Source organism: Leptodactylus fuscus, chromosome 2 (genome assembly GCF_031893055.1).
Source record: "Leptodactylus fuscus isolate aLepFus1 chromosome 2, aLepFus1.hap2, whole genome shotgun sequence".
Taxonomy (NCBI): domain Eukaryota; kingdom Metazoa; phylum Chordata; class Amphibia; order Anura; family Leptodactylidae; genus Leptodactylus; species Leptodactylus fuscus.
In genome coordinates this window covers 160,471,045-160,498,400 of record NC_134266.1, presented here as the reverse complement: position 1 = coordinate 160,498,400, position 27,356 = coordinate 160,471,045, and the positions used below count along the sequence as shown (strand labels likewise).

Below are 27,356 nucleotides of genomic sequence, written 5' to 3'. Positions count from 1 at the left end.
GGCGTGTATCTAATCCTCCACTAAGTGAAACTGTGTGCAGATGCGCGTATCTAATCCTCCCCCATGTGGAACTGTGTGCTGAGACGCGTATCTAATTCTCTGGCACGTGGTACTGTGTGCAGAGGCCTGTATCTAATCCTCCAAAGTGTGGTACTGTGTTCAGATGCACGTATCTAATCCTCTCCTATGTGGTATTGTGTGAAGAGGCGCGTATCTAATCCTACTGCGTGTGGAACTGTGTGTAGACGCGCGTATCTAATCCTACAGCATTTGGTACTGTATGCAGACGTGTTTATCTAATCCTATGGCGTGTACAACTGTGTGAAGATGCATGTATTTATTCCTCTGGCGTGTGGATCTGTAAGCAGACGCACGTATCTAATCCTACGGCATGTGGTACTGTGTGCAGACCTGCTTATCTAATCCTCTGGTGTGTGGTATTGTGTGCAGACGCATGTATCCAATCCCCCGGCGTATGGTAGTGTGTGCAGACGCGCGTATCTAATACTACGACATGTGGTACAGTGTGCAAACATGCGTTTCTAATCCTCCGGCGTATGGAACTGTGTGCAGATGTGCATATCCAATCCTCTGGCGTGTGGTACTGTGTGCAGATGCGCATATCTAATCCTTCTCCATGTGATACTGTGTGTAAAAACGCGTATCTAATCCTCTGGCAGTTATACTATGTGAAGACATGCATATCTAATCCTCCAGCGTGTTGAACTGTGTGCAGATGTGCGTATCTAATCCTCCCCCGTGTGGTACTTAGAGCAGACACACGTATCTAATCCTTCAGCGTGTGTAACTGTGTGCAGACGCGCACATCTAACCCTCGGTCGTGTGGTACTGTGTGCAGATGCACGTATCTAATCCTCCCCTGTGTGGTATTGTGTAAAGAGGTGCGTAAATAATCCTACGGCATGTGGAACTGTGTGTAGACGTGGGTATCTAATCCTACGGCATGTGGTACTGTGTGCAGACGCGCGTATCTAATCCTACGGAATTTGGTACTGTGTGCAGACGCGCGTATCTAATCCTACGGAATTTGGTACTGTGTGCAGATGCGCGTATCTAATCCTACGGAATTTGGTACTGTGTGCAGACGCGCGTATCTAATCCTACGGAATTTGGTACTGTGTGCAGACGCGCATATTTAATCCTCCCCTGTGTGGTATTGTGTGAAGAGGCGCGTATCTAATCCTACGGCGTGCGGAACTGTGTGTAGACGCGCGTATCTAATCCTATGGCATGTGTGGTACTGTGTGCAGACACGCTTATCTAATCCTACGGCATGTGGTACTGTGTGTAGACGCGCGTATCTAATCCTACAGCATGTGGTACTGTGTGCAGACGCGTGTATCTAATCCTATGGCGTGTACAACTGTGTAAAGACACGTGTATCTAATCCTCCCCTGTGTGGTATTGTGTGTAGAGGCGCGTATCTAATCCTACGGCATGTGGAACTGTGTGTAGACGCGCGTATCTAATCCTCCCCCGTGTGGTACTGTGTGCAGATGCGCGTATCTAATCCTCCCCCGTGTGATACTGTGTGCTGAGACGCGTATCTAATTCTCTGGCTTGTGGTACTGTGTGCAGAGGCATGTATCTAATCCTCCAAAGTGTGATACTGTGTGCACACACACGTATCTAATCCTCCCCTGTGTGGTATTGTGTGAAGAGGCATGTATCTAATCCTTCGGCGTGTGGAACTATGTGTAGACGCGCGTATCTAATCCTACTTCATGTGGTACTGTGTGCAGACGCGTGTATCTAATCCTCTGGAGTGTGGAACTGTGTGTAGACGCGTGTATCTAATCCTACGGCATGTGGTACTGTGTGCAGACACGCGTATCTAATCCTACGGCATGTGGTACTGTGTGCAGACGCGGGTATCTAATCCTATGGCATGTACAACTGTGTGAAGACACGTGTATCTAATCCTCCCCTGTGTGGTATTGTGTGAAGAGGCGCATATCTAATCCTACGGCGTGTGGAACTGTGTGTAGTCGCGCGTATCCAATCCTCTGGCATGTGGTACTGTGTGCAGACGCGCGTATCTAATCCTGTGGTAGTGTGTAGACGCGCGTATCTAATCCTCCCCCATGTGATACTGTGTGCTGAGACGCGTATCTAATTCTCTGGCTTGTAGTACTGTGAGCAGAGGCATGTATCTAATCCTCCAAAGTGTGGTACTGTGTGCACACACACGTATCTAATCCTCCCCTGTGTGGTATTGTGTGAAGAGGCGCGTATCTAATCCTTCGGCGTGTGGAACTATGTGTAGACGCGCGTATCTAATCCTACTGCATGTGGTATTGTGTGCAGACGCGTGTATCTAATCCTATGGCGTGTACAACTGTGTGCAGATGCGCGTATCTTATCGTCTGGAGTGTGGAACTGTGCGTAGACGCGTGTATCTAATCCTAAGGCATGCGGTACTCTGTGCAGATGCGTGTATCTAATCTTATGGCGTGTACAACTGTGTGCAGACGCGCGTATCTAATCCTCTGAAGTGTGGAACTGTGTGTAGACGCCTGTATCTAATCCTTCGGCATGTGGAACCGTGTGCAGATGCACGTATCAAATCCTTCAGTGTGTGGAACTGTGTGCAGAAGTGCGTATTTAATCCTCTGGTGTGTGGGACTGTGTGCAGACCCGTGTATCTAATCCTCTGGCGTGTGATACTGTGTGCTGATCTGTGTATCTAATCCTCTGATGCGTGTATCTCAGTTTGGATATCAGTGTTGTATTGTGGAGTGACCGTGTGTATTGCAGTTGGAATATGAGTGAAAGTTTTGCAGGTTTGTATTGGCTAGGGGGGGGCATTGTGTTTGGAATACTGTATCTCAGCAACGGTACGTTCGAGCGAGTTGGAGTCTCATCTTAAACCTTCCCGGATATCTGAAGTATCTCTGTACCAGATTTGGTGAAGATCGGTCCAGTCGTTTGGTTCGCATTAGAGAACAGACAGACGGACGGACGGACGGACGGACGGACGGACAGACAAGAATTCATTTTTATAATATAGAGAGATATATCAGTGCATTATATATAATGGGACTCTCCATCCAGTGAGCTATTACATCGATAGCCAAAGCTAAGTATTATCTCTTTTCATTTATTAAACACCTCTTATTTTATTATATACTAGTCATTCTTTGGGTTAACCTGAAAAACTGTTTGACAAGATATAACAAGGTTATAAAACTTATAGATGAATAAAATAATCTAAATCTCACTCTGGATCATCAATGGTGACCCTATTTAAACCAAAGCTCAGACCCAGCGAAGGAACTAGGAAATCACATTTTCGTGTGGCGATATAGTTTTCGAAGTGACAGGAAATGATCTGCAACCTTCTAGGATTTCTTTTTCCTTTGAATTTTTCCTTTTAAATGAGGCTAGAAATGCAATTTAGGACTCATTAAGTTAAGAATCCATGATATATCTATCAAATTGCATGCAAAGTGAATGAAACTGGCACACACTCTGTCTGGACACACAAGCATCCTCATGCTAATACAAATCTGTGTACAATCTGCTTTTTTAATCTATGTGGATATTTACATGAAACATAGCAGGGTCCTCGTGAGGATTATGACATGTGAAGCAAGTCCCTCATGAGCGTTAGACAATAATAAAGGAATGGCCAAAAAAAAAACAAAAAAACATGCCAATTAAAGCCAGGACTTAAAGAGGACCTTTCATGGATTTGGGCACATGCAGTGTTATATACCGCTGGAAAGCAGACAGTGCACTGAATTCAGTGCCGGTACCGTAGCTCCTTCACAGTCAGATGGGCATTTCTGACAGTCTGTCAGGAACGTCCTTCTGCACAGTAGTGCCAATAGCGCTGTAGTGTGTGAGCGGGGAGGAACGCCCCCTCCGCTCCTGATAGTGCTCGTCTATGGACAAGTACTGTGAGCAGACGGAGGGGGTGTTCCTCCCCGCTCACACACTACAGCGCTATTGGCGCCGCTGTGCAGAAGAACGTTCCTGACAGACTGTCAGAAATGCCCTTCTGACTGTGAAGAGCTATGGTACCAGTACCAATAGCTCTTCACCCGGGGCACAGAACAGGAAAGCTGGCAGTGCGTTGAATTCAGCGCACTGTCAGCTTTCCAGCGGTATATGGAACCGCCTGTGCACAATCTGATGAAAGGTTCTCTTTAAAGAGAAACGTTCACCTCTTCCACAAAGTCCAGTTCTTGCATCATTTAATAAGGTGCTGCTCCGCTTTTCTCTTGCCCCCACCATTCCCAAGAATTAGGTACTTCTAGTTTTGATGCCTCATATGTTATTTAGGCTCTATACTCCTGAGGGAGCATTGTAAGACACTGTCCACCTCTGACTGGAGTTCTGAATCATGACCACCTGCCTCACACTGCCCTCCTGATAGTACAGCCTAAGTAACCCATCAGGCACCAAAACTAACTGTACTTATTGCTCTGGAACAGTGAGGAACAAGAGAAAAAAAATCCAACTCCACTGAATCAATTGAGTGGCAATTATTAACAGATGCTATTGCAGGTAAAAATCTCAAACTGAATTGTCAATTTACACTGACAATCAAAAGGGTAACAATGTTTTGAACTTGTGACTTTCAGGCTCCTTATCACACCATCCACTACAGCACAACCATCATTTTATAGGCAATCATCTTGGCTAACTCATACATAAATTTTATTTACAATTATTTAGTGTATGATTAGCAAATAAATGGTTAAAGGACAATGAAGTAGTATAACTAATCTCGAAGTATGTTTAGGGTCATTGTCCTGCTGGAACACTATGTTTACCTTTTCATACCCAGAATACTCGAGTGTGAAAAGTGAATCAAGTAGGATACTCACATATACAGCTCAGCACTGAGAACTACCATCAATCCTGGTCAAGTATCCATGGAGTGAAACAACTCCATTTTATCAGGCTTCCAAACTTGACAGTTGCTTCAATTTCTCAATCCATTAGCCCCCTTTTCCCTCGTTTCTTCCACACACATTTGCATCCATTAGAGTCCAGTCTATTGACTTTCGTGCCATGTCTCCAAATCACCTGTTTCTAATCTTCTACTTTTTCTACTTTTTTGCAAACTGAAGCTGACGCTTCTTATGACAATATTGAAGTTGTGGCTTCCTCACCTTTTTCGGGCCACCATTCCATACTTGTGTAACGCGCATCGCATGCATGGATGTTGTTGCACCAGAACTAATGGTGAGCCAACTTGTTGACTTTGATATTTCGACTGGACTTCTATTTTTTGGCTTTTGAATGGATAAATGGACTTCAATTCATATTATTCCAATTTTCATGGCACTCACACGATGCAGTTTGGCAATTTTCTTAGCCGAGAGACCACTATCAATGAGCTGGATGATGCAGTTTCTCTTTTCTTGGGAAATCTTTTTCAAGGCTGATCCTTAAATTGAACCTGCAATCTTTCTCTTTGGAATCAACCTAAGGGTGCATGCACACTACGTAACGCCGGGCGTGTATGAGAGCCGTACACGCCGGCGTTACAGCAGGGCTGCCGAACACTTCCCATTCACTTCAATGGGAGCGCTCGTAAACGCCGCTGTTACGAGCGCTCCCATTGAAGTGAATGGGAAGTGTTCGGCAGTCTGCCGTAATGCCGGCGTGTACGGCTCTCATACACACCCGGCGTTACGTAGTGTGCATGCACCCTAAGGCTGCATGCACACGGAGTTACGCCGGGCTTGTACATGCAGCCTTTAATAATACACTGAGTTATTTGGAATCGTGAGAACAGCTTTTAATTTATAGTATACAAGAAGAAAAAGGTTTTAACACCACCAGGAGCAAAACAGTAACAATACAGTAACATGACAATATCTGGATTAACTAATTATATGCTAAACAGTTGCAAGGCAAATTTATAGAAGATTGTCTACAAAATGATGGTAGCCTTACGTTGGAAGCTGTAGTGGATGGTGAGATATAGAGCCTGAAAGTCAAAACTTCAGCATCTGCTCACATCTTTACCGTCATTTCTATAACCAGGAGCCATAATGCAGTAATGGAACGGTTTCATAATGGACAGACTGTGCACCCAAACATTCTCACCTTACAGTGGCTCTGGTGGGTTTGACTTTGTCTGATCCATAATAAAGCTGCAAAAGAATTGAATCTAGATGCTTGCTGGGTCTGCCATACATCCAAATACGAGCATTCAAACGCATGTGAAGTGAGCTGACTTCCATCTGTTAGGTACTATAAATGACCTTGCAGAGTTTCATACAGGAACACTATTTTCCCCCATCAAAACACTGCAATCCATGATGTAATGTCTGTTCAACAGACGTGAACAAAATTTAAGACGTATTACTTTACTACGCTGAGACTAGCATATCTTGAGATGCAGCGACATCAGGAGACTTCTACATAGGAACCAGTTACGGTAATTATATCTTTGCAAAGTACCAACTAGCATGGCCTATACTCAGAGCATCTTCACATAAACACCATGGTCATTAAGGATTCACTGTATCACACTGGGTGATATTTATCATCTACTATCATTTCTTTACCTTACCATTACAGCTTATCTATAGTCCCTATGTAATTTCAGTGATGAAAAGACCAACTCCAAGTACACAAATTGCAGACAAGCGAATGACCTAAAGTTCTTGGCTGTACCCATACATTTAGATATTTCTGTAGTCATGCACTTACAAAAAAAAACAAAAAAAAAACACTAGTTTAGACATAGCAGGGCTGAATTTGTCATTTAAAGTGTAACTAAACTTTCCAACATCATTTGATTTTCTGGCAGTATTTTTGTTATTGATACATTGTGTAATATATTGTATTAACAAATGTTGTCTCCTTTCTGTGAAATCCTGCATGTCTTTATTTTTTCCCTTGCTTTTCTGTTGAAAGCTGTAAAGCTGTCCCCTGCTTTGCATTGTGTATGGCGCGTGGGCTTGTGTGTAAAGCAAATGAATATAAGGTCCCCCAACCTTATTTTCTCTGGATTACACACATAAGACACCATACACAGTGAGGAGCAGAGGACAGCTCTCAATAGAAATGCAGGGGAAAGAATGAAGAAATACAGGATTTCATACAAAGGAGCTAAAATTTGGTAATAAAAGTACATTAAAAAATGAATTAATGACACAAATGCTGCCAGAAAATCAAAAGTTGTTCAGATGTTTAGTCATGCTTTAACTGTTTCTTACTATGTTGTTCTAAATCACAAGCTCAAACCCAAATCTATATAATGCTATACCTGTATATAGACTATTATGGTGTTATTATGCGGCTCACAAAAATACTCACAATCCTTCTCGACTGCCGTCAATCAGAGCTTGAAACAGAGGTTTGTTATGAGGTATTGTCTGTAGGATATTCCCATCACTAGTCACGTAGCCAATAGCCCACTGTCCCAGTCTTGTGCAACTTAATCGAAAAATGTAACTGTAAGGTAAAAACATTAAAAGTCACATGAGCCACAGATATACATTTACAAGCACAAACAAATGTAGTAACGGGGAAGAAGAACTCATGATTTACCTTCCGGGCTTAGTGCTGTACTTCTGTAAACGTGCCTTGACTTCATCGTAGGTTAGAAAAGCCATATATCCTGGATGAGTCACTGCTAAAAAGTTCCAGTTCCTTAGTATGGAGCCCCAGGGCTGAGAGAAAGGCAAAGAGAAATAGTAGCATTTATTTGGATATTCAATTTTATTAAAAGCAGGTTAATGAAAATGGAGGTGTTTTTTTATTGAAGATATTATTTAAAGTGATTAGAGATTAGAGAAACGTGATTTTTTTCCCCCTCATTGTTTACTCCCAGTGGATAAAAAGCAGTCCATGATTATGTGATGAACACTCCATGGTCATGTGATGTATACATGTACAAGATGTCTATCACTGTAGCAAGCCATCCTCCTGTGTGTCCATCTCATGACCATGGACTGGATTTTTACTCATTGGAAGTAAACAAAGAGTCACAGCAAGAAGCGATCTAGAAAACTGGGATGAATTGAAAGTGTATTGCAAAACTATTCGCAAAGTATTAACACAGGAGTTATACCTCCAATGTCTAGAGAACACACATTTAGGCCGGGGTCCCTTGTTGCAAAACTGCAGCGTCTTGACCACGACGGAAACGCTGAAAAAAGGCTGCGTACTACAGTACCTGCAAAGTGGATGGTGTTTCTGTATAAGTATAGTAGGAGCAGACTTTCTGTGAAAAACGCTATAGAAAAAACTGCCACATGTTTTTGCCGTAGTTTTTTTGCAGCGATTCACTGCATGGGGCTGTAGCCTTAAAGTGTATCTCTATAAATAAAACTAAGTGTCTTGAATAGGCATACACCTTCCATTTACAAAGAATAAATCTAGATTACTGCCCAGTACACAGGAATATAATGTTATTAAAAATCAGAGTCTACTATGAGAGCATACAGTTAAAAACATAAACAGCCCACTTCCTCATTTCCCAGAGTCCTGTGGCTGGGACGACATGCTCGTTTTACTAGCTGTTACCATTAGAGGGCAGCATAAGTCTCCTGCACATTGCAGCCGAGTTCATTCTGAGAGCAGGAGCATGTAGACAGAGGTGACTGGTTCTGTGCGGACAGGGCCATGCTCTTTTATTAGATTAATAATCTATCATACAATAACACTCTGCACAATATCTGACATTATTTTGGGGGTACTCTAACGTATGCACTAAGTTTAAAGCATTATACAGTACTATGTATTTAAGACAAAATAATCAGATATACAGTAAATAGATTTAATAAAGGATAGGCAAGGCATGAAAGGTCGGACTTCTCTTCAGGTAGACTAAGGGCTCGTTCACACGGGGCAAGAGGGAGTGGATTTTGGCGCAAAATCCACATCAGAATCTGCCCCCTCACAGTAGAGGTCTATGTAGAACGCTAGCTTACTTTTTCCCGCTCACGGAAAATAAAGAAGTGAGCTGCCCTTTTTTCAGGCGGATTCAGCGGCTGATTCAGCTCTGGCGTCTGCCTTGCGGCAGCACCCTCCGGACTAGGCCCATTCATTTGGATCTACTCCAGAGCGGGAAGCCGCGACTGTCGGAAGCTGCAACAGTCGTGGCAGGCGCATTTTGAGCCTATTCTGACGTGGCTTCCCGCGTCACAATCAGGACCAAAATACGCCATATCGTGCCCCATGTGAACTAGCCCTTACATCATGCTTAGGAGATGAAATCCTGTACTGTAGGTCTAAATCCAGTACTCTAGATCCAAATTTCATATGTTAACATTTCTAGAATGAAACCATCTAAGGATACATGTTGGAAAAAAATGACATTATAGACTGGTATAATGCCAAAATGAAAACATAATTTCTAAATCTTTAAGCCTTAGCTATAGTCAACTCATATTAAGCTAGAAGTGCAATACAAGAAATAAAAAGATAGAAATGACTTTTCACAAAATGCCCCCTTAAATCAGCTTAGTAGAAACGCCGGTCAAGATGTGTTTAAAGCAAGCAGTATTTGGATTTAGCAGAAATGCGTTTAACAAGCTTCTACCATGATGGCCTCAAAAGTGGATTATTTTTATCTCCACTGCAGAAAGACCAAGCTAAAACACCAAGTAAATCAGTCAGCGTATTCGGAGACAGATAAACTGTTCAGCCTTAAGTCTCTAGCAACAATAGTGTGAAATGCTGGAACTGATTATGGAGCTTCTCCTGGATTTTTACAAAAGGGTAGAAAAACTTTCAGTGTATGATTCCAATAGGCATGTATGTCATTCATGTAGAAAGGAAGCAATGGTATGTAATGGTATGTAGACTATGAAAACATATTTCAATCATATACCTTTTATTAGTATTGTACCAAGTAGTAACATTTAGCAACAACTACGATATATCCTGTTCTCTGGCAGTTTTGACCCCCTACTTCTTCCCTATTCTTTATTCTTGAAACTTTTACTTAATGCGAGTTAAACATAACCACACGCTACACATATGACACTCATTTTAGTGGCATACATTTCCATTTTGAAAAAGCCTCCACATAATAGAGCCATCTACCTAGGTACATATTTTTGTGAACTTTCGGCAATAACAGCGACTGACACAAAGTAACAGTATATAAAAGACTTTGTAACAAGACTTTCTGATCAAGCTGCATACAGCTCAATGTATTATTCTGGCTTGGGTATAAAATGGAGAGTTGCGATAAAAGGTTTCCATGTAGAGCTAAAATGCTGTGAGAGCTACAAGCATTGTGTAAGGGCTTGTTCACGTTGCTATATAATATGGACATTTACTGCTTTTGTTCCCAATGGGCAGAACACAAACCTACTGATTTTTAATGCACTCATTCAGATGTCCAAAGTTTTTCATGGTCAGTCAGTCTGTGATTTGACTTTTGGTCCATTTTGCACATAAATGAAGGCCATTAATGTCTATGAGTCCATGAAAATCATTGACAGGCTGACATATAAAGTACAGCATTTTTTTTTTTTTTTGTAAAAATGGTTGATCTGTTTTTCATGTCAGTGAAAAACCATAGCCAAAAAAACCACACATAAGTGTAAGGATTGTGTGCCGTTTGTGGGGAACACATCAGTATTAAATGGAAGTGTAAATAAATCCTTACACCGCAGCCGTAGCTGAGAATAATGATGTATATAGTTTGGTAAGAAAAGTTCCGTTATATAACAGTATTTTATTCATTTACATCTGTCCTCATTCTGAGATCACGCGGGTGGGCATATTCACTGGTTGACTTTCTTGTATGTATGTGTGTGCATGTAGAGACAGCTGACCGTCACTGAATAGATCCACCCACATGACTACTAAGCCCAAAACAAGCAGAAATCTAAGAGAATAAAATGGAAAGTTGCAATAATAAATTAAATAAAATAGAAATAATAAAGTATTTCATATACAACTATACTGTATAATATACAATGATTAATCTGTTTAGCTCCTCCACTGTAGAACACATTGCCTACAAATAAAATGGCAAGTACGATGCAATGGGCTTGCTGTAAGGTTGGGTCTACATGGAGACTTTTTCTATTGCGACTGTGTAATTTAAATCCTATGAACAGTTTAGAGGAAAACAGTATATTGAACTGTATGCAACTTGATTGTAAAGTCTCACTGTAAAGAAGGTCCATGTAGCGCCAACAAAAAGCTTTATATAAGTTGACAGTGTTACTTTAATTTGGTTACAGACTATAACGCTGGAAAGCTTTCTTCCCAGACAACCCCTTTAAGGCCCCACATTGCGAACATGCTGTGTTTTGGTTGCTACGGCAAAAATGCAGTGCATTATAGTACCTACAAAGCGTTTGGGATTCTGGCTAATCCCATCCACACACTGCAGAAAAAATCTGCTGTGGAAATGCTGCAATTTCAAAAACCATTGCGTTTTTGCAACTCGCATCATGTGAATTACACTCACCGGCCACTTTATTAGGTACACCTGTCCAACTGCTCGTTAACACTTAATTTCTAATCAGCCAATCACATGGCGGCAACTCAGTGCATTTAGGCATGTAGACATGATCAAGACAATCTCCTGCAGTTCAAACCGAGCATCAGTATGGGGAAGAAAGGTGATTTGAGTGCCTTTGAATGTGGCATGGTTGTTGGCGCCAGAAGGGCTGGTCTGAGTATTTCAGAAACTGCTGATCTACTGGGATTTTCACGCACAACCATCTCTAGGGTTTACAGAGAATGGTCCGAAAAAGAAAAAACATCCAGTGAGCGGCAGTTCTGTGGGCGGAAATGCGTTGTTGATGCCAGAGGTCAGAGGAGAATGGCCAGACTGGTTCGAGCTGATAGAAAGGCAACAGTGACTCAAATAGCCACCCGTTACAACCAAGGTAGCCAGAAGAGCATCTCTGAATGCACAGTATGTCGAACTTTGAGGCAGATGGGCTACAGCAGCAGAAGACCACACCGGGTGCCACTCCTTTCAGCTAAGAACAGGAAACTGAGGCTACAATTTGCACAAGCTCATCGAAATTGGACAATTGAAGATTGGAAAAACGTTGCCTGGTCTGATGAGTCTCGATTTCTGCTGCGACATTCGGATGGTAGGGTCAGAATTTGGCGTCAACAACATGAAAGCATGGATCCATCCTGCCTTGTATCAACGGTTCAGGCTGGTGGTGGTGGTGTCATGGTGTGGGGAATATTTTCTTGGTACTCTTTGGGCCCCTTGGTACCAATTGAGCATCATTGCAACGCCAAAGCCTACCTGAGTATTGTTGCTGACCATGTCCATCCCTTTATGACCACAATGTACCCAACATCTGATGGCTACTTTCAGCAGGATAATGCGCCATGTCATAAAGCTGGAATCATCTCAGACTGGTTTCTTGAACATGACAATGAGTTCACTGTACTCCAATGGCCTCCACAGTCACCAGATCTCAATCCAATAGAGCATCTTTGGGATGTGGTGGAACGGGAGATTCGCATCATGGATGTGCAGCCGACAAATCTGCGGCAACTGTGTGATGCCATCATGTCAATATGGACCAAAATCTCCGAGGAATGCTTCCAGCACCTTGTTGAATCTATGCCACGAAGAATTGAGGTAGTTCTGAAGGCAAAAGGGGGTCCAACCCGTTACTAGCATGGTGTACCTAATAAAGTGGCCGGTGAGTGTATACCTACAGAAACGTTGGCATTTTCCATAATAGGAACAGAAAGTTTCCACCACTGTCTCTACCGTATTGCTTTTTGGGTTGTGAATCGCTATGTTGGGGACTTACATGGGAAATGTGTAGTAGTACGGTAATTGGTATGCAATAGAAAGTAATTGAATGGAAACCACATGCCACTTCCCTATTTGATTCTACCCATTTCACTGTTACTCATACATGTTATTCCACTTCTCAAAACCTGAAATGAATGACAAAAATGAAGTATAAAGGGACGTTTCGTCTTTGGAGTCATTTTATATTTAATATCTTATTTATTATAGGATACTTGCGCTGGCCATTTTCATTTTGTTAGAAGAGTTCTCATGAAAGCAAAATTGGGGCAGATTTAGGAAAACTGCCCAGAAGAAAATAAATTTTACTTGGCCATAGCAATCAATCTCAGCACAGCTTTATTTTTCAGAAGCAATACAAAAAACTCAATACAATACAAGAAATGAAAGCTATGTTGTGATTGGTTTCTATGAGCAACTAAGAGTTTTTCTCATGCATAGTTTTCATAAATTCACCCTGAATATTATTTATCTCCACCGTAGAGCCAGGACATGGAAAATAAAGCTTAACTTAGCGCCACTGACATCAATGGAATATCTGTGTATTGTACAGATAGGGGCTGCACAACGTACAATGTGCCATGTTGACTGTGTGACCCCCAACCCAAAAATAAACTTACATTTATTCATATGCTTGTCTGTAATAATAGTCTAAAATAATGGCCTGGGTGTCTGGCTCTCTTATAAAGGACACTGTGTGGGTATCATGGGGATTGTGGGACTCCTTGCGGGCCTGTATGAAATTATTTTAAGGAACATAAATGGACTGTCCAGCCCCAAATCAATGTTTCAGATTGATGACCTTGGATAATTCATCAGTATGTGATCTGTGGGGGTGCAATACCAGGACCCTGTACAGATCAGCTGTTTCGGCAACATCTGGGTAACAGAAGCAGCAGTAGTGGATGGGAAGTGCGTGCAGACTCTTATATTTAAGTAGTAGGAGTGTCACAGCGATATCCGAATGTCTGCGGATACCGGTAACTATTATTACACAGAGCATGGCTATGAGGAGTGTTCTATAACTTTTTGCTGCTCATTCACCCCTATAAAGAAAACACTGTAAAGGGCAGTAAATATAGAATAAAGCCCTATTATAGTATGCCCTTTTTCCTGTCTGCTGTCAGACAGAATAAGACTTCTTCTCCTTAGGTCATTATCCTCCCTGGTTAGAGCAGGGAGGGTTTGTAGAAGGAAGAAGACATAATATATTGTGAGATAAGAACAGAACAGAGGTGTCCTCCTGTTGTATGGATTCCTCCACAGCAGCTCAGCTCAAGTTACACTGCAGCAAGACCACTCATTGCCATCCTCTAAGTGTCTTACAAGCAGGGGGAAGGGGAACATCTTGGAAAGTGAGATCACTCACTGCTTGTAGGTGCCTGGAAGGACTCTGTTCTGTGGTCCAGGTATGTCTGTACTCTTTAGAAGAGGATTGCTAGTGCCTGTAACTTATAGTAACACTCCTTGTGACTGAGGTTTCTTGGACCCACCATATAAAATCATTCTGCTATTGTGTTATCCCTATTACAGACCTGAATGGTAGAGTACATATCTAGCTCTGACCCTTTCAATTTCAGAATCCTTGCGCCACGCATTGACCCTTCAGGCCAAGTTGTTTTTAAAGTGTTTTTTTCACTACCAAGGGCATCATATATCATGAACTCAAACACTTACTATGACTACAGCTTCAGATTATTACTAAAGATGAGCGAACGGCATTCGATCGAATATTAGGCTGTTCGAGATATTCGATTCCAATCGAATAACACGCGGCAAACGCACTAAAAATTTGTATCCCCACCAATAACTGTGCAGGGGAGGTGGGATAGGAACTACGACAACGTAGGCATTGAAAAAAAATCGGAAAAAGTAATTGGCTGGGTAAATCAGGTGACCTCCAATTTATACGAATGGTGGATTTCAGATTCGGTTCATATGAGACTGTGAAGTATGTGAATGTGAGACAGGGATAGACGTACTGGCAGGGTTAGCTAGGAATTAGCTTTATTTAGGTAGGAATGTTAATCAAACAGCTTTTTGGGGCTCTATCTCGTGGCAGCCCATTATATGCTAGTCGGGATCCCTGTCAGCTTGCGTTATGCGGGAGCTGACTTTTTCTCATAGGAATGCATTGACCAGCTTTGATTGGCCGAATGCCATACAGTGTACAGCATTCAGCCAATTAACGCTGGTTCTGCCGAAGGAGGCGGAATCTAAGATCGGTCAAGAGCAGTCTCCATTGTGGTTCGATCTCAGATGTAGCATAGTTGACATAGCTCTGCTACATCTCAGGTATAGCAGAGATGACACACTCTGAGATGTAGCAGTGCTGTGCGCTCAACGCTGCTACATCTGAGGTATGATTTTTTTGGTCCTGCTATAAAGGCTGGTTTCAGATGACCGTGGCCGTTTTCAGTGTGCTAAACATGTATATCATGGATAGCACACTGACCCAGTCTTTTCTATAGGCCCATACACACGACCATGAATTTCACAGTCTTATGTGTGGACCGACAGTCAGGGGTTGTGCGGGAGTGAGAGAGAGAGATAGTGAGTCAGCTCTGAGTGAAGCGCAAGGCATCATGGTAGTTGTAGGAAATCCAGAACAGGAAGATACCCATGTAAACAAATGCATAGGGTGCCAGGAGCTCACAGAGAAACCCAGAAATCACTCAAAACACTGATAAAGGCATTTGGTTGCACTCAGTAACCTATTAATAGCACTAAGAGCTTTTTTGAAAACATTTTGCCAGGAAAACCCCTTTAATTCACAACCCCCTGAGACTGCTTTCACAATGACTAACCATTTTGCGTATTATAAAAAAAAAAGTTAATTCACACCCTAATGTATTTACGTGTGCTGTCTATGTCTGATGTGTGCCATCCTTTTTTGAAACTAGTTTATCTAAACTAGATAACCCCTTTAAGCATAAAGACCACTGACATAGCATACATGTTACTTAAATTGTATTCATTATATGGAGAAAATCTGTGTGTAGAGGAAAAGAGCTATGGGGAAATCGAATTCCCTAGGCTGCTCTTAGCATTACAAGCAAAATACAATTTCTGTTGAGAGAACCCAGACGCCATAAGAAAAGCTTGAATTGTAGTCTGTGGCAATGGAAGAGCACCAGAGCGGTATTTGATTCACTTGTGGCAGGAAAAACAGATCTTCCATTGAGAAGCAGGGACAACCTCAAAACAAAGCAAGAAAGTATATAAAACAAATCGTACCTGAAATAGTCTTGTAAAAATATCAAACTCAAATACAGATATGTAATCATTGCATGTCAAGTCAATGGTAGACTTAAGAGCCATTGCTTCTAAGCCAGATGTGATTTGATGAACTTCATGAAGGCACTGTCGAAAGACTTTCCAGGGCACAATGGTTCTGTCAATGAGGGCAAAATATATTATCTGTTACAATCTTAGAAAAGAATATATATATACCGTATATGCATACAAGTTTACAAGTAAAAATGCAGTTCTCTAGGGTACGTAGAGCTGCATGAATGGAAACATGGTCAAAAAGCAGTGCACAATGTCACTAGAGGTGTACTGGTGTACTGTACCATGGTACACAGATTCACAAATCCCAAATAATCCCATATATAATCCAGCTAGTCAACCCACACACCAATTGAGTATGCGCAAAAAAGACGCGCATTATCCGAAAAAGCCATTGAACTCAATGGCTAACTACATTTTACACGTGTATTTTTATACGTGTAAAATGGACAGAATACACAGTACGTAGACAGAATACATGGAGCGTAAACTCCGTGTGAAGGGGCCCTAATAGTATGGGCACGATCAATAGGTCGTTCCTTGGCATGTTATTATGTGACTAGCACCCTGTACTAGTTTTATTTGTGTGCATTTGAAATGCCGGTATCCACCCCTCTCATGGATTGTAGGAGTATGAGTGGTAGTTCTACAGGGCCTGTTTTTGGAGAGGACTTTGAAGCAGAAGACCGCCGAACATTTCTCTCTATATTACAAGCTAAAAATAGAAGGTAAAAATATGACTTGGGGCTCATCCCTATAGAACTTGATATGGAACCAAAAATTGTTACATAATACCACTCATACCAGAGCATTGCTTGTAGCGGAGAAAACTGTGAATATGAGAGGATGTACAGATCAGGGCTCGTTCACACCTGCGCCCTGGTCTCCGTTTTGCAGGTTTCCGTTTCCTGCCCGAAACTGGACAGGAGACAGAAACCTGCAGTCAGTTTTCAAACCCAAACAAGAAAAAAGTACATAAATAAGTTTTATTAATTAACCACAAATAACAAACATAAGATAACACATGGATGTTGAGCATTTCATCCCATTGACGTTAGCTGGAGTGGTCCCCCTAATAAGGGTCATTTTACTCTATGTCTGTAGGTATGTACTGTTAAATAGCTGATTCTCATTACATAAATTGGAGTTATATACCCTATGATCATTACTATTTGATTGATACACTAGTGTATGCATATTGGGTCAGATCATTAGATTATATTTATATACTCTGTACTCCTACATTGTGACTTTTTTGATCTTTTTGGGGGGGATTTCCTGGCTACTAGTCTTTTTGGGGGGTTGCAGTATTTGTCCGCTATTTGTTAGTGGACCCTCCCCTGTTTGTCTCCATGTGTTATCTTATGTTTGTTATTTGTGGTTAACTAATAAAACTTATTTATGTATTTTATTTCTTGGTTCCTTTTTTCTTGTTTGGAGTTACGCTATGTTAGGTTTGTGGGAATCATTTGAATTTTCTTTCTATTTGGGGTTATACTAATTGGTTCTATTTTTCAAACCCATTCATTTCAATGGGTTTGGAAAGTGTCTGACCATGAGCGCCTGTGAAAGTTTTTTGCTCTCCACGGCGAAACCATTTTTTTTTTTAACCGGACACAAAGTCGGACATGCAGGACTTTGTGTCCGGTTAAAAAAAACAAAACGGTTTTGCTGCGGAGAGCACGAAACGCTCACAGGCACTCATGGCCGGACACTGTCTGCCAGGTTTCCATCTGCTGTCGGCAGAAGACGGAAACCTGAAAACAGAGATCGGGCGCTGGTGTGAACCAACGTCAATGACTTTGCCACTGTCATGGTATGAGGGCGTGTGGCAATTGTAAATAGGGATAGTACAGTAACACATTAAAGGAATTAGTCCGGTTTTCTTTAAGAAGAATTGTGTGACTTCTAAGATTCAAGGTTCTTGTAAACGTTCACTACAACCTTTTGACTTTTTGCATGTTCTGGAGAAAAGAATAGATCATCGAAGGTTCTCACACAGTATATAACTACACCTCCTAAAGTTCACATGCTGAATTCATAGAGGCGCTACTTTTCTGAAGCATTAGCTAATGACATAGTTATCCTTGGTGTGATAAACAGGAAAACCTCAGAAAGCTTTACTGAACCACAACTATAATGGTTTATAAGCTGCTGACGTCAGACTCCTGGAAAAATGGCATTTTCACGTCAGCACTTTTTTCCTCCTAAATACTTGCAGGTACCACTACATTTACTTACCTAGAAATAAGTTTCTGAACATTTGATATTCTCAATATGTACAGTGTTCTCTGTATAATGAAAACCTTCCACTACAGACTTCACAGTCATTCCATCACACTTACTTCTCTCCAAAAAACTTTCTCCAGAACTCTGCAGCATCTGCTTTCGTGATACGAAAGGTATCCCCCTGAAACTGTCCATTAGGGAATATTGCCTTTATTTCTGCCAACATGTGGCTAAATATTAAGGACAGCTTTGTAAGGTTTCTCCTGCAACGAAAGAAAAAAGAAATATCTAATGTTAAGGGTCACATACCACCTGAAAATGCACCAGTAAAACACATTTTCAATTCAGTTTCTTAGTTTGTAGGAGACGTTTTGTTTAATCTAAATACATTTATTAAGACATATAGAGAGTAATGTTTTAACGTATGTATATTATCACAAATGTCTGTGTTACATTCTCAAAGATTCCAATAATATAGAAGCAGGAGAGATTACATTTTTCAATGGCTCTAAACACTAATCAAAGTGTAGACTAAAGGCAGCATTTTACATATGAACTCTCAACTAAAATTCTCTATAGGTCAAAGAAACAATAATGACATACAGGTAAGCTTGCAGCAATGTAATCGTGGTGGGACTATCTGCAGGAGCACAGAAGTACACCTGGGGTACTGGCCACAATTTCAACCCTGAACACTAGTCCAACAATGACACTAAACCACAAGGGCCATCTAAATGGAGGCAAAAACAAAGTCAACAGTTTAATAGTACACTCTAATACTATTGTATCACAATGTACTGTGCCATAGGCAGCGCCTATTAGGCATACGGCCACTATAGGCCTGAGGGCTTTTGTCAAACATCTTAGGTGATGTACAATAAAGAAAATCCAACATTAGACAGGCTTCTGAGTAAAAATCCATCGAGTAAATCCATCATGCCAATCCATTAAAAAGATGAATTTAGGGCCGGCATCAGAGCCCCAAGCTCCTGAGGGGGCCCACTGGGCTGCCAGGTGCTGGCTGGCTTTCACTATGTGTCTCTCCACTTAGCAAGTGACAGCTTCCTCCTCCTCACAGAATCTTGCACTGCAGCGTATGATCGACTACATTGGGCTTCTGCAGTCCAGTATAATCTATCCCTCACTTGGCTCCAAGTATGTGCGGTGTCTAGGGTTGAGTGATCGGGATCGGAAATGTTCGGAGTAAATTTCACGATCACGATCGGAATTCCAATCCCAATCTTTTCCGGCGGGATCGAGGTCGGAGGTTATTTCCCACAATGCTTGGCTACTGGCCAATCATTGTGGGAACAGCTATAGTATCAGATGAGCGAGTACTATTCAAAACTCCCGTTTTGAATAGCACACACCCATAGGAATGAATGGAAGCGGCCGGCACACAGACTTTGCCAGTGTCCGGCCGCTTAACCCCCTGAGTGCCGGCTGCGTCCATTCATTCCTATGGATTTACCGCAGCCTGCCACTCTTCTGCTTCGTCCCTGAATTGACAATTCCTCCCTGCTGTGCCGTATACTCGGCCTGCTACATCTCAGATGTCGCAAACTTCGCTCAACTTACCTGCACAGATCCACTGCCGCTCCCCGTTCTTCTCGCTCCTCTACTTTCTTATTGACATGCCTACAGAGCGCCCTGCGCGCCCCCACCTCCCTAGACTAGCGTTAGAGATGCTGGAAGAAGGCGGGGCTTGTGGCTTAGGAGAATGTGGGCAGGTACTAGAAGGAGAGATGTGAGTGATGCACATCTCCCCGCCCACACTCTCCTAAGCCACAACAAGCCTCGCCTACTCCCATCATCTCTAACACTAGCCTAGGGAGGTGGGGGCGCGCACAGCGTTCTGAAGGCATGTCAATGAGAGAGGACCGGACCGAGAAGAATGGGGAGCGGCTGCAGATCTGTGCAGGTATGCGGACACCAGGGGGGCTAAGTAGCCGGGGGATTTTTTTTTTTAACCACTGCACAGCGTGGAGTCCAAAAATTGAAACAGGATCCTTTTTAAAATCCGATCTTCGATTATTAAAAAAAAAATCCAATTGACTTGCATTGGGATCGGAATTGGGATCGTGATCGGGTTTGAATGGAAAATGATCGGAAATCGGAATTTAAAAACGATCCTGAAATTTCAAGATCGGCTCAACCCTAGCAGTGTCTTCTGTGTGTATACATGTTGTCTTGTGTATGTGTACATGTGATGTGTGTGTGTACATGTGGTCTTGTATCTGTGTGTGTAGTATTCACTAATACAAATTCCCATTGGTATCCAAAACTTGAACCAGAGAGTTTCATATAAATTTGCTTTGCCATGATGTCAGTATTTACTGCAGTTTTGCATAAGATTAATTAGGATGATCAGCACTATATTTCCTAAGATTATTGCTATATATGTAAATGATGAAGGCCAGATAAAAATTGTGAGTGTAAAATGAATTGAAGACTCTCAGGCTAGGTTCACATCTGTGAACGGGCTCTCTGTCTTTCTGGCTCGCCGAGGAACCTGAACGACAGAGCCGGACCACTGTTTTAGCGGTTACACACGGACACTGGCAGAGCCCATTGACCAGATTGAGGTCCACTGGGTGTCAAAGTCAAATTTTTCTTTACCTTCTGACAACTGAACATGTTCCATCTACTTGTATGGAACAGATAAATAAAACAAAAAGGGGACGGGTGTCGTCACTACGCAGCTGGGGTTTTCCCTCTACTTGTTCAATGGGTATGTTATGCCTATTAAGTATGCCTATATAGTCAAGGATTTCAATACTCGGCTTTCTGCTGTCTCTTTAAGAATGTTTATATGTATTTCTCTGGCTTATTAGTTGCTTTGGTTACTGTAATAGACCCTTTCTATAGATGTTACTTTATAGGTCACTAGACTCTATGCACATCACCCTACATTTTATGGGATATATTATGTCAATGACTCACTATTTGACACACTTGACACGTTAAATATAGAGTGGGTCTACAGTAGCCATCATACCTGCACATTTACTTTGATTAGGCTAACCTTTCCTAGCAGCATGTAAGTTGTTTCTCCTTATACTCTTTATTTATGATGTTTAGGGTCACTGTACCATAGTATTGCTGCTGTATGATGAGTCATTTGTGAAGGTTAACTTTGAATGCAGAAATCCTGGATATCTATACTACTGCATACCGAACTTGTTTTGGATACCCTGCCTACATATTATACTTGCCAACTTGTATCTACCCTGCTTGTAGTGTTGTTACATCCGTCTGATGGTATTATCTTTTCTATCACCTTTTAATTGTGTTGTTATTTGTTTATATGTATTTAATACATTTGGTATTTATGTATATATTTTGAGCATTGTCAATGCATTTTTTTTGTTTAACTTGTATGGAACAGACTGTATTACAATCCATTCCTGTAGGTCTTCCTCAGCAAAAAAAAACAAAAAAAAAAAAACAAAAAAAAAAAAACTAATTTTGTTTTTTTTTTGTTTTCCTGCGGTACAGTTGTTCCAAAAGGGGCCCACTGGGACTCTGTCGCCCAAGTGCCCACAAAAACATTAACAAAGCCCTGGATGGATTGATGAAGGACACCAGTCTGAAATGTGGAAACTGGCTGCAAGTCCCATGCTGTTTGGAGTGACAACTTTTCAATAAATTGACAACAGACCTGATGGATCTTCTACTAAGAAATCGGTCTGATGCTGGATTTTTTTTTTTATATACTAAATGGAAAACACGAAGATGTGCCAATCAGCAAATGGTGACTTTATTTGTATCATACTTTTCCGTTCTATGTAATTCTGGACTATTGCAATAGTATAGGCTAAGATTTCTACAGATATGGAGGTTTGTGGGAAAGATCCTCTTACTACAGTGCACCTCAATGTGGCACACTGTGGCGACTTTAGTCTTTCCATACATATAGGTGCTCTGGCCAGGGAAGCTTAACAGATTTTTATCTAGAAAATAACCAGATTTAAATTAAACATTTTTGCAATTATGAATAATATAGATTTTGGCTAACCATCTCAGTGGTGACAGTCTTTTGTTTTGAACAGACGCCAATGGATACAACTATGAATGCAGGAACTTTTTATGGTCTGAACCCCAGCCGTGACTTTCTTATTGTGGCCGGGTTATAGGGCAGGGACACTACATGTATGAGAAGATAAACAGGCCACAATAAGGAAATCATGGCTATTTAGCATTATGGAATTCATGACTTTAATGTACCAAATCTACAGCATTGTGCGGCAAATATTATTTCATCAGGCTTGTGAGCATTACAATAACCTTCACAAGGAAATCCACAGTTTCAGCTCATTTGTATAAACCACTTGTCATTCTTAATGGCTCATTAGAAAAGTCAGATATTCTTATAAATCACCATCTTTATGTAAAACTACTAAAAGTACAAACACTCTGAAAGTTCTTACCAGCAATGACACATTCACATACCACTTCCTGACATTGTGTACTTTGTAGATGACATCTCATTCTTTAGATCTTTTGCTTCTCTATTTCCTCTATACCACAAATTTCTCTTATAAAGAGATTCATTGTATTACTAGGCTCTAAGCAAAATAATCCTGTGGACCCAGAGGCTGAGGCCCCATGTTGCAGAAATGCATTATTTGTTGCAGATTTTGCTATAAATGCAGCAAAATCTGCAACAAAAGAGCTGTGTTTCTGCAACGTGGGGGCTCAGCCTTACCCTTGTTTCACGAATGGACTACTGAACGCATTTGCAAGTGGTCTGCAGTTAATGTACATAGACCCCCATAGACTATAATGGGGTCCGTGTGCTTGCCGCAAGATCTCCACATGAGTCATGCGGACAGATTGTGAAGTACTTTCCTGTGCGCATGTTCCCTGCAGAGATCTCGTGGCAAGCACATGGACCCCATTATAGTCTATGAGGGTCTATGTGCTTTCACTGCACACTGCTTGCAAATGCATTCAGTAGTCCATTCGGGTGGGGAAGGTCCTGATGCAGACCCCCCGAATGGATTACCAATGCAGTTGTGAACAAGGCCTTAGGAAAATATCTATCACCAATAAACAGAGACTGTGGCCGGTAGTGTCTGAGGTTCTATGCACCAAAAGATGGTTCATTAATAGAGTTATCATACTAGTTCTTAACCTTAATGCCTAAAGTCTCCTAATAACATTTACAAATATCTACCATATATTATACATCCTACATACACAACGTATCCTCCTGTTCTCAAATGGAAATGGTGATCTAGCCTAGTATCTCCTAACCATTCCATTATATGATCAGTCTTAAACGGAAAGTATCATCACTAAATTACATACCAGACGTAATGACAGCTCTTATATAACTCCACAAAATGACGTGTATATTTACTTCAGCAAAACGCCATGTTATTTCATGGATAAAAAGAAACAAATAGCATCTGCCAGTAACTTTTCTCCAACAGACCACAGGATTGGAGGAGTTCACATGTCTATATCAGATCATATATATATATTCTTGCAGGGTTTTAAGGGCTTACCAAAGACAATAGAGGAAAGAAAAAGAATTCCCATGCTAAAACTCGTCATACCCCTGTAATATTAAAGAGAGTGTCAGAAACCAACTGAAAACATGCCTGTGAAAAACTCACTCTTATGTCCAATAATATGGTTTGTAAGTCAGATGCATTGGTTAGCAATACATGAGAGTTGTTCATTCCATAAAAAGATGGCCAGGTTACAGATGAAGGCAGAGATCTATCAATAATTTGTCATTTTTAACAGGATCTATCATCAATCCTCCTTTAAATGTATGAGGAGATTGATATCTGGGTGATACCAGTTGGGATGAGGGGTGGGGTCTCGACAATCTTATATTGTCCAATCAATGTTGGCAGTGTCAGCTTGTGTTAGGTAACACCCCATTGACAATGAGTAATGCCCAGTTGTCAATTTATACATAAATTTCTAAGATTAATCTAGAACAGAGTTCAGGAAAAATATATTCCAGAATAAATGAATACCTACATTAGTCTGAGGTCACACTTGGAATAAACACTGTGACATAACAGCTACAGATTTACCAGTGGCTAATGTGTGATGATTTCCATTTTAGTGGATGGGATTTAAAACAAATCTTACTTTACAGAAAAATTTGCAGCGCAAAGTGACTTGTGCTAACAAATTTACCAGTAGGCTTCCATGTGCCACAGGAGAGAAAAAAAAAACACCTGGTTTTGGGAGGTTTTTGCAGTGAAAAATACTGCTGAATACCCCTATAGGCACTCAACAGCATTTTAGCTATATATGACCATACCCTAAAAAAACGTAGTTTCTAAATTATTACTGAAATAGAATTATTTCATAAAAACACAACAAGTCAGGAGAAGTCACAGGTCCTTTTAAGACACTGTGGCCTTTTTTTCAACTAGTTTTACTGTGGTGTGTACTTATGATGTACGCACATCTCCTTGTTAAATGTTGTGCACCTTAGGGTTGGTTCACATCTGCTTTTATATTCCAGAAGGAGTCCATATGGAGAACCCCCCCCCCCCCCCCCCCGGACGGAAAACAAATGCAATTGCCAGCGTTGTGCTGTAAAAGCACACGGACCCCATAGACTAGAAGGCGCCTTAGGGCCCGTGCACACGGAGTAAACACCCACTCATTTTTGCATAGTACACATGTAAAGATTAGAGATGAGCGAACACTAAAATGTTCGAGGTTCGAAATTCGATTCGAACAGCCGCTCAATGTTCGTGTGTTCGAACGGGTTTCGAACCCCATTATAGTCTATGGGGAACAGATACTCGTTAAGGGGGAAACCCAAATCCGTGTCTGGAGGGTCACCAAGTCCACTAAGACAACCCAGGAAATGATGCCAACACCTCTGGAATGACACTGGGACAGCAGGGGAAGCATGTCTGGGGGCATCTAACACACCAAAGACCCTCTATTACCCCAACATCACAGCCTAACAACTACACACTTTACACACTCAATACCACCTCTCTGACAGTAGGAAAACACCTTGAAACATGTGTATTTGGCACTTGCAGTGAGGAGAGCTTGTCACCAGCAGTGAATTTGGCCCTTGTAGTAAGTTGAGGTTGGCACCAACATTTGTTTTGAAAATCAGGGTGGATTGAGCCTCTAACCAGCAGAGTTTGGGCAAATTCATGGTGGAGGGAGCCTCTAAAAACCCCAGTTTGGACCAATTCATGGTGGAGGGAGCCTCTAAAAACCCCAGTTTGGACCAATTCATGGTGGAGGGAGCCTCTAAAAAACCCAGTTTGGACCAATTCATGGTGGAGGGAGCCTCTAAACAGCCCAGTTTGGACCAATTCATGGTGGAGGGAGCCTCTAAACAGCCCAGTTTGGGCAAATTCATGGTGGAGGGAGCCTCTAACCAGCCCAGTTTGGGCAAATTCATGGTGGAGGGAGCCTCTAAAAACCCCCGTTTGGACCAATTCATGGTGGAGGGAGCCTCTAAACAGCCCAGTTTGGGCAAATTCATGGTGGAGGGAGCCTCTAACCAGCCCAGTTTGGGCAAATTCATGGTGGAGGGAGCCTCTAAAAACCCCAGTTTGGACCAATTCATGGTGGAGGGAGCCTCTAAAAACCCCAGTTTGGACCAATTCATGGTGGAGGGAGCCTCTAAAAACCCCAGTTTGGACCAATTCATGGTGGAGGGAGCCTCTAAACAGCCCAGTTTGGGCAAATTCATGGTGGAGGGAGCCTCTAAAAACCCCCAGTTTGGACCAATTCATGGTGGAGGGAGCCTCTAAAAACCCCAGTTTGGACCAATTCATGGTGGAGGGAGCCTCTAAACAGCCCAGTTTGGGCAAATTCATGGTGGAGGGAGCCTCTAAACAGCCCAGTTTGGGCAAATTCATGGTGGAGGGAGCCTCTAAAAACCCCAGTTTGGACCAATTCATGGTGGAGGGAGCCTCTAAAAACCCCAGTTTGGACCAATTCATGGTGGAGGGAGCCTCTAAAAACCCCAGTTTGGACCAATTCATGATGGAGGGAGCCTCTAAACAGCCCAGTTTGGGCAAATTCATGGTGGAGGGAGCCTCTAAACAGCCCAGTTTGGACCAATTCATGGTGGAGGGAGCCTCTAAAAACCCCAGTTTGGACCAATTCATGGTGGAGGGAGCCTCTAAACAGCCCAGTTTGGACCAATTCATGGTGGAGAGAGCCTCTAAAAACCCCAGTTTGGACCAATTCATGGTGGAGGGAGCCTCTAAAAACCCCAGTTTGGACCAATTCATGGTGGAGGGAGCCGCTAAACAGCCCAGTTTGGACCAATTCATGGTGGAGGGAGCCTCTTACCAGCAGAGTTGGTGGAAATCAGGGTGGAGGGAGCCTCTAACCAGCAGAGTTGTGGGAAAGCAGGGTGGAGGGAGCCTCTAACCAGCAGAGTTGGGGGAAATCAGGGTGGAGGGAGCCTAGTATTAGCAGAATTGTGCAACGCTTATGGTGGATGAGTATGAGGATGCGGAGGAATTGGAGAGGTTGAGTACAGACATGGAGTTTCATGTTGGGGTGCTTTACACAGGTGGGCCCAAAAATGAAGGCTCTATCCAGTGGTGGTTCATTTTTATCAAAGTGAGCCGGTCGGCACTCTCAGCTGACAGACGGGTGCGCTTGTCAGTGATGATGCCACCGGCTGCACTGAACACCCTCTCAGATAGGACGCTGGCGGCAGGACAGGACAGCACCTCCAAGGCATATAGGGCAAGTTCAAGCCACAGGTCCAACTTCGACACCCAATACGTGTAGGGCGCAGAGGGGTCGGAGAGGACAGGGCTGTGGTCGGAAAGGTATTCCCGCAACATGCGCCTATACTTCTCACGCCTGGTGACACTAGGACCCTCCGTGGCGGCACTTTGGCGAGGGGGTGCCATCAAGGTGTCCCAGACCTTAGACAGTGTGCCCCTCGTTTGTGTGGACCGGTGAGAACTTGGTTGCCTACTGGAGGAACTGCCCTCCCTGCCGCCAACGTCACATGCTGGAAACATCTCCATCATATTCTGCACCAATTGCCTGTGGCAAGCATTGATGCGATTGGCCCTCCCCTCTACCGGAATAAAAGACGAGATGTTGTTTTTAT

At 42.3% G+C, this 27,356-nt stretch overlaps 1 protein-coding gene across 2 annotated transcripts in view; it reads right to left on the bottom strand.

The window, feature by feature from the left end:
- Positions 1-27,356, bottom strand: part of CBLB (Cbl proto-oncogene B) — a 155,444-nt gene that overhangs the window by 50,365 nt on the left and 77,723 nt on the right. For both annotated transcript variants that reach the window (XM_075264962.1, XM_075264963.1), the window contains exons 4-7: positions 18,385-18,531; positions 15,986-16,142; positions 7,540-7,661; positions 7,306-7,443 (exon numbers count right to left, since the gene is read on the bottom strand). In XM_075264962.1, the coding sequence (XP_075121063.1) occupies positions 7,306-7,443; positions 7,540-7,661; positions 15,986-16,142; positions 18,385-18,531 (564 nt within the window). The remainder of the gene's footprint in view (positions 1-7,305; positions 7,444-7,539; positions 7,662-15,985; positions 16,143-18,384; positions 18,532-27,356) is intronic.